This window comes from Balaenoptera acutorostrata, chromosome 18 (genome assembly GCF_949987535.1).
Source record: "Balaenoptera acutorostrata chromosome 18, mBalAcu1.1, whole genome shotgun sequence".
NCBI lineage: Eukaryota > Metazoa > Chordata > Mammalia > Artiodactyla > Balaenopteridae > Balaenoptera > Balaenoptera acutorostrata.
Window position 1 is genome coordinate 74,695,055 of NC_080081.1, and position 18,359 is coordinate 74,713,413.

General features: G+C 44.1%; 1 protein-coding gene across 13 annotated transcripts in view; it reads right to left on the reverse strand.

Annotated features, from left to right (window-relative positions):
- MTUS2 (microtubule associated scaffold protein 2) overlaps nucleotides 1–18,359 on the reverse strand; it is a 505,315-nt gene that overhangs the window by 100,725 nt on the left and 386,231 nt on the right. For all 13 annotated transcript variants that reach the window (XR_009005942.1, XM_057533086.1, XM_057533075.1 and 10 more), the window contains one exon: nucleotides 15,977–16,188. Coding sequence is in view for 12 of the 13 variants with exons in the window: in XM_057533086.1 (XP_057389069.1) it covers nucleotides 15,977–16,188 (212 nt within the window). In the remaining variant the exon portion in view is untranslated. The remainder of the gene's footprint in view (nucleotides 1–15,976; nucleotides 16,189–18,359) is intronic.

Below are 18,359 nucleotides of genomic sequence, written 5' to 3' on the forward strand. Positions count from 1 at the left end.
TGCTGGTAAGTTTGTCTTTTTGTTTGTCAGACTTACAATAGGTTTATCAATTTTACTGACTCTCTCAAAGAACCAGCTTTCAGTTTCATTGATTCTATTATTTTTGTTTTCAATTTCATTGATTTTTCCTATCTTTATTATTTCCTTTCTTTTGCTTGCTTTGGGATTATTTTTGTGCTATACTGTACCTATGATACATGCTACAAGCATACATTCTTTTTCTAGTGTCTTGAGGTAGAAGCTTAGATCATTGATTTAGACTTTTTGTCTTTTCTGAGTTTTTAATACTATATATATCATCCTAGGCACTATGTTAGCCATGTTCCACAAATTTCTAAATGTAGTCATTTTATTTTCCTTCAGTTTAAAGTATTTTCTAATTTCCCTTGAAACTTCTTTTTGACACACGGGTTATTTGGTAGTATGTTATTTAATTTCCAAATGTTTAAAGATTTTCCTGTTATCTTTCTCCTACTGATTTTTGTCTAATTTCATCAAGGTCAGACAACATATTTTGTATGATTCTAATTATTTTTAATTTGTTAATTTTATGACCCAGAATATAGTCTATCTTGGGGAATGTTCCACGTCCACCAGAAAAGAACGTGTATTCTGCTATTGTTGGGTACAGTATTTTATAAACATCTATCACTTCTCGTTGGTTAATGGTGCTATTCACTTCTTCTATATCCTTGCTAACCTTCTGTCTACTGCTTCTGTTTATTACTGAGAGAGGAGGTGTTGAAATCTCCAAGCATAATTTTAGATTTGTCTTTTTCTCCTTTCAGTTCTGTTTTTGCCTGGTGCATTTTAAAGCTCATTGTTAGACGCAAACACATTTAGGATTGTTATATATTCTTGGTAAACTAACCCGTTTACATTGTGTAATATCCCTCTCATCCCTGGTAATTTTCTCTGCTCTGAGGTCTACTTTGTCTGCTATCAACACAGCCACTCCTGCTTACATTTGATTTATGGTTCCATGTTATAACCTTTTACTTTTAACCTACATCTTTCTGTATTTTAAGCAAGACTCTTGTTAACAGCAGATAGTTGGGTCATTTGTTTTTTTTATAAGCAACTTTTTTTTTTTTTTTTTTTTTTTAAGATTTCTTTATTGACTGATTGATTGCTATGTTGGGTCTTCGTTTTTGTGCTATGGCTTTCTCCAGTTGTGGCAAGTGGGGGCCACTCTTCATCGCGGTGCGCGGGCCTCTCACTATCGTGGCCTCTCTTGTTGCGGAGCACAGGCTCCAGACGCGCAGGCTCAGTAGTTGTGGCTCATGGGCCTAGTTGCTCCGCGGCATGTGGGATCTTCCCAGACCAGGGCTCGAACCCGTGTTTCCTGCATTAGCAGGCAGATTCTCAACCACTGCGCCACCAGGGAAGCCCCATTTGTTTTTTTTAAATTCATGTTTCCATACATACCCTGACAATCTTGATCTTCTAACTATTGTGTTTTGACCAAAGCTTGGCAAACGTTTTTCTGTAAAGGACCAGATAATAAATATTCTGGACTTTGTGGCCTATATAGTCTGTTGTGCTACTCATCCCTGCTGTTGCAGCAAGAAAGCAGCCACAGGCAGTACATAAAGGAGTGCACGCCACCATGTTCCAACAAAACCTTCTTTACAAAAATAGATTTGGCCCATGAGCCACTGTTTGCTGGCTTAAATCATTATATTTGATGTAATTATTGATATGTTTGAATTTAGATCTACCATTTTATTGTTTTCTGTTTGCTTCTTCTGTTTCCCGTTTCCTGACTCTTTTCGGTTTATTTGAACATTTTTTAGTATTACGTTTTAATTTGCTAATTACACTTTTGACCACATCTCTTTACATAATTTTTTAGTTGCTGGTATGGGAACTATAATATAAAAATTTAACATTTCACGGCCTAATTAAAATCAATATTTTACCACCACATGTGGAAAGTAGAAACCTCACTGTCAAAATGGGTCTCTCTGCAATCTCTCCTCTGTGTAGTAATCTTAAGAATCACATCTACGTGCACTGAAAACTCCATCAGACAATGTTGTAATTTTGGCTTTCAGCTTTTAAGTATATTTTAAAGAGCTCAATCGGAAAAGAACAGTCTATTATATACCCAGATATTTACTATTTCTGTTGCTCTTCATTCCTGTTGTTCCAAGTTTCCTTGTGTTATCATTTCCCATCTGTCTGGAGAACTTCCTTTAACAGTTCTTTTAGAACAGGTCTGCAGACAAAGGATGCTTTTAGTTTCCTTTCATCTGAGAATGTCTTTACTTCACCTTCAATTCCAAAGGATGTTTTCACTGGATATAGAATTCTAAGTTGGTGGTTCTTTCTCCCAGCACTTTGAAAATGTTCTACGGTCCTCTGCCCTCCATGGTTTACGGTAAGAACTCTGTAGTCATTTGAATTGTTTCTTGCAGGTAATGTGTAATTTCTCTCTGACTGCTTTCACAATTTTTTGTTTTTAGTCTTCAGCAGTTTGATTATAGTATATCTGGACGTGGATTTCTTTGGGCTTATCCTGTTTGAGGGCTACTGAGATTCTTGAATCTGTAGGCTTATGTTGTTCACCAAATTTGGCAAGTTTCTAGTCATTATTTCTTCCAATTTTTTTTCTGTAAACACTCTTTCTCCTTTTTTTCCCCCCCTGGGACTCCTATGACAGAAATATTAGACCTTTTTATTTTCTCTCTCAGGTCCCCAAAACTCTCTTCTTTTTTAAAAAAAATCCGTTTTCTTTCTGTTGTTCAGATTTGACAGTTTCTACAGGCCCATCTTCAACTTCACTGACTCTTCATCATCTCCATTCAGCGAATTTCATTTTTTTGGCTATTATATTTTTTACTTCTAAAATGTCCATTTGAGTTTTTATATCTTCTATTTCTTTGATAAGACTTTCTATCTTTCCATTCATTTCTTTTTACAGGAATTTTTTTTTATTAATTAATTTATTTATTTATTTTTGGCTGCATTGGGTCTTCGTTGCTGTGCATGGGCTTCCTCTAGTTGCAGCGAGCAGGGGCTACTCTTCATTGCTGTGTGCGGGCTGCTCATTGCGGTGGCTTCTCTTGTTGCGGAGCACAGGCTCTAGGTGCGCGGGCTTCAGTAGTTGCAGCGCGTGGGCTTCAGTAGTTGCGGCGCGTGGGCCTAGTTGCTCTGCGGCATGTGGGATCTTCCCAGACCAGGGATCAAACCTGCATCCCCTGCACTGGCAGGCGGATTCTTAACCACTGTGCCAGCAGGGAAGTCCCTCTTTCCATTCATTTTGAGAGTACTTGGCCTTACTTCTTGGAGCATTTAAAAAATAGCTGCATTTAATGTCTTCATCAAATAAATCCAACAACTGTGTCATTCTGAATTTACTGTCTGTTGGCTGACTTTTCCCATACAAGTTGAGATTTCCCTGTTCTTTGTATGCTAAGTAATTTTAGATTGTGTCCTGGGCATTTTGAATATGACATTATGTGACACTGGGTCTTGTTTAAATCTTATGTAGAATTGATAGCAGGCAACTGATCAGGTAGAGTTCAGGCTATGGTTCCATGCAGCCTTCTATGGGTTGTGCTTCCAGCATCAATTCAGTTTTCAAAGCCTTTAAAGTGCTGTTAGGATCTGCCCCACACACGCACCTAACAATGGCCAGTCTGCCTTGGGTGGTGGCCTCTCCTGTTCTTCAGTTCTTAGCATCCACATATGCTGTGGGTGACAGTCACACATATGGAGCTCAGGGGTGAGCCCAGGGGCACATAAACAATTTTAAGGGGTCACTTTCCCAAGTTCCCCCCTCTCCCCAATCTCCACCATCTGTTCCAGTTCCCTGGGGCTCCTCTTTCTAGTCCTCCAGCCAGAAAGCTGGGACATTAGTTGCCCCACTCTGCTGTGCACTTTGTGGCTAAATTGCAAAAAAAACCCCAGAGAATAAAAGCAGTGGGGTTTGCCTCACCCTCTTGGGACACAGCTCCTTCCAGCAGAGAGGAACGTTCCCTTCTCTCACGGTTTGGCAGGTTGCTCCTGCCATCACTACTGCTGTCATGACCACAAGGGTGCTTGTGGGTTGGGGTATGAGAAAACGGAGAAAAGAAAAAAGATTTACTTAGCTCTCTCTGAGTGCTAGGAGTTCCCTTTCCCACTCCTGTAGCCAGAAACAGAGGGCTTCTCCTGGAGACCCCTCTGCCCACATCCAAGTGTCCACTTCCAGGTTTCAAGCTGCATTGAATTCAGGCCAAGGAATACTGGAGAGAAACCCTTGTAAATTCACCATCAGTTCTGCGATGCTTCAAATTCCGGTCTTCTTCCCTGTCTGCCTGCTACGTATTACTTTTTAGCATTCTCAAGTAGCTACTCCATGCATTCTGGGCCGGCTGTACAGCTGCATTTGGTGGGAGAGACAACATGGAGTGTACTTCCTTCATTTCACCTGGAACCAGGACTCAACTGGCATCTTGGGGATCACCTGCTCAGTTTGTGTGTTGGGTCTTCACATCAGAAATGGTCATTCTGAGGAGGTGCTCATTGCCAATAGCAAACATTAAGATCTGAAAAAAAAGAAAAACCTATCCACAGAGAAGAAAACATTCTGAGTATCTCAGGTCTGAAAAATTGCTCAGGCCGTTACTTTTGGTGGGAAGCACAGCATCATGTGTTTCTTGCTCAGCAGCCACCTGAATGTGTTTCATGGCTTGTCCTGGGCACAGGGGGCCATCTTCCATGGATGGGCATTTGTCCCCAGGAGTGGGGCAGAGGTCTGAGCTCCTGGCCAACCTCACATAGCTACACTGGTTACCTAGGATTTGATAATTTAGGGCAATAAAAAAACCAATAAGGTACTAGTCCTCCTTCACACATGGCATCAAATTATTGAATGGAGAGCGCGGCTTTTCACTGCAGCCACTGAACACTGTTCCCCATTGGCTGTCACCAAAGTGTGACATCTCAGCATAAGGTCAAGATGCTATTTTGCACAGAGATTTTGATCTGCTGGTGCTGCTAGACTGACACAGGGATAAGGATCAAAGCAGAAACACCCTCACTGCTGCCTGAGAGAAGGTCATGTGTTAATACCCTGGTGGCATTTTGGGGAACTGTCACTTTCCATGCAGCCCTGGTCAGAGGTAAGGGCTGCAAGAAACGTTCCACGTGGCTTCATCCAGCTACAGAGCTGATGGTGAAACTCCCCTCTTCATCATCCTGACCACCGAAAATCAGTTTCATGCCTTTGTCAATAAAATAACACAGTCAGAAGAGTGAAAGGAACACCAGACTTGGAGGCACGCAGCCTGCATGATGTGTTGATTCTGCTGCTTACTGGCCGCCAGACCTCAGGCCAGGAACAACTTCTCTTCCTCTGTCTCTTTATCTGGAAAATGTGGGTACTAAGAGGTCTCCTGTGTCTTTTGGCCATGCTGAGAGGATCAAATGAGGTGCTTTGCAACTATTAGGTGGGATATTTGACTGGGATTTTCTTGAAGAACACCTTCAAGAAAATATTATTTATTTTATTATTCTGAGATTAGCAGGTGCTTGTTAAATAGTTGATGATTGAAATAATAAGCAAAATATTATTGATCAAAGCAACCTGAGTAATGTACAAAATGGGCATCAAAGCAACTGCCTCAAAAGTTTAATGTGAGGGTTAAATGAGATAATGTACATAAAAAAATATAAAGGTCAGAGCAGTGCCCAGGACACATCAGGCATTTACAACTATTTTCCCCCCAAATCCTGGAGATTTTTCAGCAGATTTGTGAGATTAAAGTAACAAGGTTCTCGGGTCTGCAACAATTGAGCATTACCTGAATGTGAAGTCACTGGATCCAAACAGAGTCAGCCTAAAATATCAATAACTACCTTCATGCTTTTATGTCTTTTGGAGAACTGACCCCTTTATACATAATGCAGTGTCCTCTTTATCTCCGATGATCCGCTTTGTTCCAAAGTCTGCTTTGTCTGAAATTAATATTGCTACTCCAACTTTCTTTGGATTAGAGTTAGCATAGTATATCTTTCTCCATCCCTTTACTTTTGTGAGCATCTTTATATTTATTTATTTTTCTTTTATTTTTTAAATTGGAGTATAGTTGATTTACAATGTTGTGCTAGTTTCAGGTATGCAGGAGAGTCTTTATATTTAAATCGGGTTTCTTGTGGACAATATATAGCTGGGTTAAAAAAAAATCCTTTCTATCTCTGTCTTTTAATTAGTGTGTTTAGACCACTCACATTTAATGTGATTATTGTTCTAGTTGGATTAATATCTTTGTAACTTTTCTAATCATTGCATTTATTCTTCGTTTCTTTTTTCCCCTCTTCTTTGGCCTCCTTTATGCCTGTTAGATAGATATAGAATTCTGGCCCTGCATTTCTTTCAAACTGAAAAAATAATGGGGAAATACTATTGCAGAAAAGTTTGAGAAATGATATCACTTCCTATTTATTTTGTCAGCACAGTTCTCATGTTGTCTCTGTTTTCAAGAGAGTACTGCCATGTCACAGAGTCTCAGTACATTTGAATTTTAAATGTTTCTTCCTCTGTTCCTGGTAAAGCAGATGTCATGGGCCTTCACGTTCTCCAGGGACTGAATTACAGATATAGATTGTTTGACTCTCAGGTTTGTGCAATATATAACTGCTTTTATGAATTATCTCACAGGGAAACTGCCTGCAGTGTGTGACATCAATCTTATTCTTGCTTAGTACTTTGATTGTCAGGAATAAAATGAAAAATGAAAGCAGTTGTGTGATTTTAATATCAAACCTAATTTCAATTACGTCTGTGGAACAGGCAGGTCTGCAGTTCGCACTTTAGTGAACAAGGGGCGGAGAGTGGCACTTGCTTTTTGTAAAACGCCCTGGAATTTAAGGTAATATTTGGCAAGCACTCTTCTGGGGGCACAGATTTCATTTCCAGCCAATGCCCTGTAGATGTCACCATTGCCACTTCTCACAGGGAAACGTTCACCGCGGGCTGACAGAGGCCAAACTTGCTAAACCATTTGGTTGTCAAGGAACCAGGAGAATCTGGTCGTCCTGACCTGTTCACAGATACTCCTGTGAGAGTGCCAAACTCTGGGATATTTCCTCATTCTGTGTCATTTTCATCCACTGTCTGGTACCTGGTATTACAAATCACTCCAACCTACAGAAACTCCTCCCTCATTTGGCTTCTTTGAGGTGGGACTTCTCTTGTTTTCAACAACCTTTCTCACCATCTCCTGCGTTTCCTTTCTTTCCTGCTCCTCCTCCTCGGGCCCCTACTGAGGGGCTGTCCTGTGTCTGCCTTCCTCTTCTGTACACATGCTCCTGTCAATCTCAGCCCTCTATAATGTCACTTCTATACAAATGTCTCCCAAGTCTACTTTTCTACAGCTTCCTTTTTCCTCCCCTGACATCTAAACCCATGTTTAACTCCCTAATGGAGCTCCCAGCATCGCAAAGCACGAAGAATCCTGGAAACCAACAGAGGGGAGCCACACCAGGTGGGCAGGGACGCTGCACGTGGGATGGCAGGAACCCACAAGCTGAGCTAACTTAAGAGAAGCAGAAATTCAGAGCCACAGGTAACTATAAAAAAATAAGCTCATCCCACCTGAAATTCCTGAGAGGATGGGAGATAGGGAGGATACTCCTGGAATGTGGGATGGGATTCTCGACAATTTCTCCTGAATTCCAAAGGGACAGGTGATATTTGAATAAAAGTTTATTTTTGGAGGAAAAATGTCCATCCCTACAAGTCCATTGGTCCTGGACCTTGAGGGTTCACGGATGCACAAAGTGTGCAGTTTCAGAGAAAATAGTTAAAAAGAGAACCTGTGACCTCTTTAAATATCTCTGAACTATAAACACACAAATCCTAAGTGAACTTAACATTCCCTAGTTTTGTGACTTCTGTTTGGGAGCTGCTGGGGTGGGGATGGGGAAGGTTTACCACTTATCACCTGGAGCCTCTTGGACCTGTTAAACCCTAATGAGCCCCCTAATTGGCTCACAGCCCAGGTGCTGGGGTCCTGTATCTGCCCTCTGCTTTGCATCAGACCCTCCTCCCCACTCCTCTCACCCCTTGCCTGGATTATTATTACTACCAGCAGAGCTTCCTAACTGTTTTCTCTGCCTGGCGTTTTCTTTCTACCATCCATCTCATACCTCGCTACCATATTAATCCTCCTGAAATGCAGCTTCAAACACTTCAGTACTCTGTCCAGAACTCTCAGTGCCTCCTGACTGTCTCATATTGAGCCTCTCTTTACTTTGCTTTTTTTTTTTTAATTGGGGTATAGTTGTTTTACAATGTTGTGTTAGTTTCTACTGTACAACGAAGTGGAGTTCCCTGTGCTATACAGCAGGTTCTTATTAATTATGTATTTTATACATATTAGTGTATATAGGTCAATCCCAATCTCCCAATTCATCCCACTTCCCACCCCACCCCCTTTACTTTGCTATTTAAGTCCCCAAACCCTTCCACCTCATTTCTGGTACTGACAGTCCCAGACTCCAAGCTTTAGGCAAGTCAGACTCTTCACTCCCCGCAAAACCAGCCTGCCCTGTCCCAGGGCTGTGCTGCCCGCCATCTGTACTGGTTCCCTCCACCTCTGTCTACAGAAACCTTATTTCCTCTCAAGGGCCGGTCCACGAGCATCCGTCCTCTCTGAATGGGTAAGGTACACACTGACGTGTCTCTGGAGTCAAGAGATAACCCAAACAGTGCGTGTGTAGTAAAGAGGAGGCTCTCGGTGTAACTCGCTCAGGCAACGAAGGTCCTTGCACAAACAGACCACACTCCCGGTTCTCCCCCAGATGGAAGGCATAGCACAAGTCACCACTTCACCTGCACCTTCCAGAAACAGACGCCCAAATCGGGGAAGGGGTGAGCTTGGCCTCATTAGACAGCAAGCCCACAGCTCTCTCTCCCTGTCTCGTTGCACTGGCAGTATCCCTGAGAAGTTATAGGAGATAATAATATCCTTAGAAATTCACTCCCGTTTTAAACGTCCCACAGAAGTTTGTTACTTAAAAGTGACTTTTCCCAAAGAGAAAACTCTAACGTGTTTTCTGAACGGTGATGGTCACACAGCAGATACGCTTAAAGTGGCTAAGCCAAGGAACAAGCATACGCCGAGCTGAGCATTTCCTGGCATTTCAGTTACAGCATTGCCTCACAGCGTTTGAGGAAACGGAATTACATCCCAGGCCCTGGAGCATGAGCGCCCCTCCACTCTAGTCTTGTCCCTGAAGCTGGACCTTCAGTCACACCATTTCATAGAAAAACTTGAGGTCTAGGAAGTCAACAAACTCATCATCTCAAAGAGGTTCTGGAATGGAGGCAACCATATCTCCTATCTCCTTAGGCAGTAATTATTTTTTTAAAGTTATCATTCCTTCCACTTCTTCTTACTTGGAGGGGAGTTACAGCATTTAATTTATTTTAAAATAAATTTCCAGTGACATTTAAGTAGAGACTTGGGTATCTGTTAGAGGGCCTGGGTCCACATAGGCTGGGGGGGTGTGGCATCAGTGCGCCGCTCCCACTGCCCTCTGCTGCCTCCCTGGCCTGGGGGAACGTGACACCCAGTTCTGCATCTTAGAGAATTTCCAAGGCATGCACTGTCACTACAGACCACTTTTAGCCAAGTGCAGACCTCCTTTTGAGAGGAGCAGATGAAACTCATCTTTCTTCTCCCATATGTCCATCTGTGTTCAAAAGGAACATCATTTAATCAAAAAAAGAAACCATTTATGACAAAGCATAAGAGAAATGAACTGAATTGGGGCAATTAGTCTCTACCTTAGTCGAGTATCTACTCTTGTCACCGTATTATGAAATTTACATTATCATCAGTGAATTTGGGTCTTATCAGGCCCCAGTCTTGGGGATCTTCCATAAAAGCTGAGAAGACTTCGCCATTTAGAGTTTTATTTTCTACCTATCATGATGGCTTCCATAACTGACACCCCAGGCCAGGGATTCTTATTACTTCAAAGAGCTGCTTGGCATAGCTGGGGCAGGGAGGGGGTGTTCTAACCCTTGACATTGGGAATATTTTGATATTTGGGGGTTAGGCTAAGCATTTCCTTAAGCTCAAGTCCTAAGGGTAAGAGCTAACACTCATGGTTCTCCCAGCAAAGGACCGTGGTCACTTTGACTTTGGGGACACAAACGTTCTTTTAGAACAACAATCGGTGGAATAGCCAATTTACTATTTCATCCACATTCCCATCAGGTCATATGCTGAACTGTCAGAAATGCCAACCTAGGCACTTTTTCTCTAAGGCTTTAGTTATTCAAGGTAAAATTAAGGAAGAAAAGATAATCACAGGGCACTGTTTATAAGGGGGAGAAGCACAAAATACTATATTTAAATGGACATTTTTAGGATTTAGGGAGCAACAGAGAGCGTATGGTTTTCAGGTTGTTTTTTGGTTTTTTTTGGCTGCATTGGGTCTTTGTTACCGTGTGCAGGCTTTCTCTAGTTGTGGCGAGCGGGGGCTATTCTTCGTTGTGGTGTGCAGGCTTCTCATTGCGGTGGCTTCTCTTGTTGCGGAGCACGGGCTCTAGGCGAGCGGGTTTCAATAGTTGTGGTTCACAGGCTCTAGAGCGCAGGCTCAGTAGTCGTGGCACACAGGCTTAGTTGCTCCGCGGCACGTGGGATCTTCCCGGACCAGGGCTCGAACCTGTGCCCCCTGCATTGGCAGGTGGATTCTTAACCACTGCGCCACCAGGGAAGCCCCCCGGTTTTCAGTTTTGATCAGGTGTAATCACTGCCCTGAAGCTCCCCTCGGTGGGAAAGTGTCCTGACACATGAACTCCCTTGGCAGCTGGATACAACAGCTTGTCTACTGCTTTGGAGCCCTAGGGCAGACTTTCATCCTGATGATCCACGCGAATGTATTAAACGGCAAAAGCAAGCAAGCATGCATTTATTTTCCGAAAGGATTCTACACAGCCTGCTCGGATGGAAGCAGCCAGCTACGGAGCAGGGAAGGTGAATCTGGGCCACCTTCGCCAAGAGGAGCTGCCGTCTTTTAGAGGAACCTTCGCACTTCCAAAAACAGTTCCGAGTCCCTGGATCTCCATCCACAAATCATTAACTAATCTACCCTGGGCTTAAAGACAGGGAGGGGCCACCACTCTGCAGACAACAAGGCTGGTCTGTCCTCTGCCTGTACACACTCTCCCCCTCCTCGTTACTCACAATAATCCCACCCAGCTCTCCGTCCCGGTTCCTGCCAGCCTCCTTCCCAGGCCGCCCCTTCCCACTCACAGGGCTGGGCTTCTACCAGAACATACACCACTTTTGTTTGTGGCTTCAGGTTGACTCTTACCTTAGATCATTTTCTCTTAGCATCCTCTACATGTGTTTAACTTTGAGATTATTGTTTCACATTTTGTTTTTCCCCGTTATGTTCTTCCCCCTTAACTACATCAAAACCTTGAAGGCTGGGTGGAGAGGGAGAGAAAGGACCACAACAGTGTGGGAAAAATATGGGGTGGATACGGGCTGACCTGCATTTGCATCATGGCTCCATCGCTTTCTAATTCTGTTGTCTCTGGAAGGCTACATAGCCTGCCTGAGCCTCAGTCTCCTCAACTGTCACATGAGAATAATGTCCACACCAGGGTGGGTTAAAATACTATATGTAAAGTGTCTAGGACATAGGAGATGGTCAATAAACAGGAGCGATATTGTTATTAAGGTGCTTTGCCTTCTACTTTTTTGAACCCTCCACAGAACCTTTCATATGGTCGGGGCAGGGTTGATAAAAATCTACTAACATAAGTGAATTAAAGATGAAAAGTTAAGTATATGAACTATATTTAAAAATATGTATCCTTAACTAACAACAAAAACATAGATCAAATGGGACTTCCCTGGTGGCACAGTGGTTAAGACTCCATGCTCCCAGGGCAGCGGGCCCGGGTCTGATCCCTGGTCAGGGAACTAGATCCCACATGCATGCCACGACTAAAAGTTCACATGCCACAACTAAGGAGCTGGCAAGCTGCAACTAAAGAGCTGGTGAGACGCAACTAAGGAGCCTGCCTGCCACAACTAAGACCCAGCACAACCAAATGAAGAAATAAATTAGTAAATATTAAAAAAAACATAGATAAAGTTAATATGGAAACATGTCATTAAGTATTAAACCTAAATGATGAGTATTTGGGTGTTGTTATTCTTTCCACACTTCTCCACACTTATTCAATATATTTTTGTGATAAAAAGTCAAAGAGTAAAAGAAAAAAATATACATTCATATATATACACTTTAGGGAGAAGGAGGCTGCTGCATTATTAATTTTGATTAAGCTTAGAAAGTACACAAATGCTTGACATAAATTTTCATGCCTTGTATGCCTAAACTATTTAATAATAAATGAAAAATAGTTAAAAACCATCGTCTATCACATTCATAAAGTTACTGATAAAAATGACACAAACCAATATGAAAAAATATTGAATATAATAAATCTGATTAAAACTAAAACGAAAATAAATATACACCCTCAGATGTAACCTGTGTAAAACTTGATGCTACAGGGCGAGGCACACCACTTAATACAGGACCATCTCCTGGATTAGCCGCCAGGGGCTGCTCAAGAGTGGCGTTCCCGGGAATCAGGCAGCAAAAGATAAAAGTCTTTCAACTTGACCCTGAGAAGTGAGAGTCCCTGAAAGTCACACTTATTAGTACAGCCCCCCCAGAGGTCTGGGACCACGGATTTCAGCAGAGCTGTCTGGCCTGTGGTGAGGACCGTGCCTTGTTAGGGGGAATAGAGCTGCCTGGAACGAGCACAAGCGTGAGGGTGGGTGTTGGCACCTAAATGTGGCATCTCAGCATCCCTGGACGCTGGGCTCAGGCTGTACCACAGCTGACAACTTTCACAGCCGCGCTGCCAGGAGCTGTGAAGCAGGGGGCAGAAATGAAAGACCCCTGTCCAGGCTCCTAATTCCTTTTTCTAGTGACTTCCCATACTTAATAGCATCAGCACATTCTGGAAAAAATATACAGCAGCAGCAGCTGAATAGCTGGACTAGGAGATTATTTCTATTCTTAAAGTACACCCCAAGCCATATCCTTTATATATATATAAAATGAAATAAGAGGGGTTTGGTCTGTGTTTTAGCTTTACATTCCTCACATATGTCTTATTCATCCCGCTGGAGAGTAAAATATTTGTCACATTTTCCTTGTCCTCAAAAAGAATGTTCTATTGAATATTTGTTCAAAGTACCTTTGCCCATTAATTCACTCCATTCTCATAATAACCTTGTAAAGAGTTATTATCAAACCTATTTGAAACTGAGGAAACTGCGAGTCAAAGATGACTGGTCAGAGGTGATTCTGCAGCGGGACGCCGAGGGGAGCAAGGATGTATTCCCGTTGGTGATGCTGTCAAGACTCAAAGAGGGGCCGCAACTCGCTCAAGGTCTCATGCAAGATACAGGTGGGACCGCTCCTTGCTGGCACGGCCCCCGCTCTCCACTACGCCTGCTCTGTAGACGAATATGCTACAGCGTAGAAAAGATACAGGTGTAGAGTTCCAGCAGCGTCTTCTAAGCAGAAGAGCAAAGAGATACTGCTTTTTCAGGCTGGCTCTGGAGGTCACGCCCTGCACAGCTGGCATGCTGGGCTGTGACCATTGCCCCATATATAATAATATTAATAATAATAATAATAATAATAATAATGCATTGGCTTCCCCCAAGAGGGACACGGGTCATGAGAGCATCTCAGGATCATGAGCCCTTGTAGCAGGGGCTCCATCATCAGAATTCCCAGGTTGCCTGGCCTCCACTTCCCCGGGTGCTCCACTCTGGTCACACCCCCTGGTCTAGTCTGGTATTCCTGGCAAACTCTCAAATCAAGCATCTTAAACCATGTAGAACACATGCCAGCCGGAGTGGAAGCCACTTATGTTCAACTACAGACTTGAAAAATGTCCATTTTTTCTTCTGAGGTTTCTCTGGAGAAAGAGTTGAGATCAGAAGGACGGAAAAAAGAACACATTGTGTGGGAGGTGAAATGCCATGGTCATTGGGGAGGCCTGTCTGGAGTTGCTGGTTGTGATTTACTGAAAAGAAAATGAAATTCATGCCCACCATCCATCTTGCTGAAATGTCATGCCGAGTGCTGCTCCAGCCGGTAGGGGGGTCAGATGGAGATGGCTACAAATCACCTGCCCTTTAGGGTCTCTGCTTGAAGAGCCATGTGCGTGCCGCAGAGAAATAAAACTCGTGGTCCATGGGCCAACAGGAATTTTCCTGGGGCCTAGAAATGCATCGCTACAGGGAACCGACCCTTATTCAACACAGGAACTCTCTTCTCTGCCACGACGCCATAAATGGGGTCCAAAAGTTCCAACTTGAAAACACAGCGCATGTTACCAATGTGCTAATTCGACGTCTGCTGGCGTATCTATCCACACGAAACCCTTATCAAGGATTTGTTCTGAAGCTGGATGACGCATGGAAGGCGCAATCCCAGAGCGGGCAGAGTTACAAAGTAAATGTTATCACTGAACTGCAACGCACGACGCTGCTTTCCTCTTTATTAAAGACTTCACAATCAGTGGAAAATACACAACCAGCTGAAGAACGGAAAACACGTCACTCTTTGTCTAATAAGAAAAACGCTCAATATTTACCATGGCAAGTCTGGCCCCTTTGGCACCTCAAAAATGTGTTTGTAACTTTAATTCTTACAGGGGTGAGAACGCAGCAACTGCAGCTCTTTCAGGCTGACCCCAATGGTACTAGACCAGAAGGGAAGACATAAAATTCAAATTGGCCATTTACTGCTGGTGTTAACATTTTGATCAGGGAAGAGGCAGAAACTATTGATAAAGCTGAAACCTGTTTGTCTTGTCTTTCATCACAACAATAACTTGGTAATTAGCTCTTTGGGCCAAAAGCTTTAAGCAAAAAAGGAAACAACAACAGAACAGGACAGCTCAGGCGTCTACATTGTGGGGGAAGAGAGGCTACAGGCTATCATCAAAGGTCAGAGAGCCCTCCACACTTCACGGTACAGATACTAAAGAAAACCAGTGGACGTGGTGCTGGTTAATATTCTTCTGATTTTCTTCTTTAAATTAGTTAGAGATTTAGTTAGTTCATTTTCTTAGTTGGGGGGCATTTATATAGCATTCTTACTTTCATTTACAGATCCCGGAAGGTCCATACATGAAACGAATGCCTTACAGGTTACTGATGTGCTAACTCATAATGTTTAAACCTCAAAGGTAAATGTTCAGGTTCCCCCCCAAACAGGCCTTGGCCACCTCAGGGTGGAGCACGAACGCACAAAGTCAGACAGGCCCGCGCTCCCACCACCGCCCTTTCACATTCACAGGCAGGAAAGCCAAACTACACCGTGGCTGGTAACAGACTCGGAGTCCGGGTGGCCCAGGAGCCTCTGGACACTCAGGCTGAGGAAACCAAGCCTCTCTGCATTGTCAGAAGGACCGAGGGGGCAGGGAGGACGCCCCTACCCCACGCTGCCCCACGCGCATTGTGAGCGTGGCCCCGAGAAGAGGCCCCAGCCCGGCACCTTCCAGGTCCCCTCGACAGCCAAAGTGGCGCAGCTCTGTGGCCCTGGTTCCCTCTGTACTGAAAGGTGTAGACATTTCAGACCCTGGCCGTCTCGGGGCTAAAATGCAAACAAGCACAAGCTCCATTCTCTTCCAAGACCTCACCTTCAAAACGTTCATTTATGCCCTTTCCCTTCTTTTTTACACAATTTTCCCTTTTGCAGTCCAGGTTATGCATCCTTCTTCCCAGACTAATGTCTTCCACGCTCAAGTCTAAACTTGGCACCCAAAACATTACGCGATGCTGGCGGAGATGTCGTGTGACCTGCAAATCAAACTGGTCTCTAACCCCAAACTCGAACTGAAACACACACGCAAACAACCATCACCACCGCCGTCCTCCCCGCAAACCGAAAGCCCTTCAACATTCACCAGGTGTGGACTCACCTTCCCAAAGAAGAGCTGAGTGGACACGGCGAGCGCCTCGAAGCCCCGGACGGCCCGTCTCAGCTCCGCCTGCACGAGGCCCAGCTGCCGCGTCTGCTGGTCGCACCTCTCCTTCAGCCGCTGCACCAGCTGCCGCTCGGCCTCTCGGGCCTGCGGGTCCGGCTTGGGGGAGACCCCGTTGCGGGGGGCCGTGGGCCTCTGCTTGGGGTATCCTAGAAAGAAAAACAGTCACCTGTGAGAAAACATTCAGCCCGAATGTGACAACCGCTCCTTATGACGGAAGGAGTCCATCAGGTAGCTGAGAAGGAACTGCCCATCATTTGTCATCTTAGATGTTAAAAATGAAAAACATGGACTTTAAATATTGCTCTGCTGATGTGGTCTGAAGTGCAACGTTTCATGCTTGGAAAAAAGAGTAACAGACAAAATGGCCCAATTCCTTCTAGCTGCCTGCATTTCTTCTAGGTCTGCTTAGAGAGATTGGAGCAGTTGTGGTTTTTGTGTTTGTTTTTGTTTTCTTCAAGGGGATTTCTCTTTGAAAATGTCTAATGGGAAATCAATCAGTCAATCCAGGTCGAAGTCAGAGTTAACACCTAGCAACTCTTTCACCAGGCATCGGGGAGTAATGCCTACAAGCCCTTCCCTCCCTTCGACCCTTTCTTTAATGTCAGGTTCAAGTCACATGTCTGATGACCTCTGCTGCAGCGATTTCTGGCTTTAAATTCCTACAGCACGCATGCCCTCCATGTGAGCATTCACACCACCTCCACGGCTGAAGGTCCAGTCCCAGCCACCATAACCTCTCACCTTCTAACGGGAGCCCTGCTTTTTCTCATCTTTCACTGCACAGCAGCCAGAATGATCTTTATAAACAGAAAAGAGCCCACGGCCTGCGTGGACCCCTCCCTCCACTCCTTACGCTCCGCTGCAGTAAGAAGAAAGTGCTCGTTCCTTACATGGCCCACAAAGCCTCTGAGATCTAGTTCCTGCTGGGCGAAATGTTAGGGGTGTGTGTTGAGGAGGCGCACAGAGGAAAGAACCAGAAATTCCGCCTGGGGTTGGGGAGGCTTTAAGGAGATTATTAGGCTGAAGCATTAAGGTGTAAAGGCCCAGGAAAGAGCTCAGAGACAAGCACTGCATCACGGTCCCAGACCCTCGGGTAAGCAAGAGTCTTCCTCGGATCAGCTGTCCTTCTAGCATGAGGCTCAAACAGACCTGACACCCCCAGAGAGCCCCTGCGGTGGCCAGTGGACTTATGTTCCCTAGAATATTCTTTCCTTGGCTCCAATAGATCATGTCCTAGAGGACATGACAGGGACACTGACCACACAATCATGAATAAACTTTAGTGTTTCCACCGTTCTTTCGTCTCCCCGCTCTGCCTCCAAAACATCAGGGAGTAACATACAGAACAAATCAGAAAGCAGTGCCCTCTTCAGTACCTGATACCTTGAGTCGCAGCAGAGTCACGGGCCTGAGAACACATAACGGCCTCATCTTTTAAGGGGAAAAGATGGTTAATTGATCTAAATACTTCTGATTGTTAATTTAATGGTAACCATGCTAATTTTAATCAAATCTTCCTCCTTCTAAGAAATCATCAGAGGGCTTCCCTGGTGGCGCAGTGGTTAGGAGTCTGCCTGCCAATGCAGGGGACACGGGTTCGAGCCCTGGTCCGGGAAGATTCCACATGCCGCGGAGCAACTAAGCCCGTGCGCCACAACTACTGAGCCTGCGCTCTAGAGCCCACGAGCCACAACTACTGAAGCCCGCATGCTGCAACTACTGAAGCCCGCACGCCTAGAGCCCGTGCTCCGCAACAAGAGAAGCCACTGCAATGAGAAGCCCGCACACCGCAATGAAGAGTAGACCCACTCACCACAACTAGAGAAAGCCTGCGCACAGCAACGAGGACCCATCGCAGCCAAAAATTAATTAATCAATCAATCAATCAATCAATTAATTATTAAAAAAAGGAAATCATCAGAGACTGGAATGCGACCTCACATATGACATATCTTCAACTAGTATGGCTTAATGGAATAGTAGAATGTGAAATTATTGCTTCTTTAAACTGTCTTGATGGCATAAGAGTATACAACATTCCAGAAAGCAAATCAATCTTAATATATACTTAATCCCAACATTCTCAATACTGAAAACAAAAGAAAAATAACTACTGACAAAATGTGAGAAATTTTACTGCCTGCATTAAATTCTAAGACACAGTCTAAGACCCAAGGCAGATTTTCTTCAAGATTACCATTTGCCATTTTATTGCTGCAGCTGGTGATTTTTTAAAACACTCCAGTGTTTTTTAATGTGTTGAGGTACCAGGTGCCTGACACCATTACAATACAAGGCACTTCTTTTAGAAATCTAA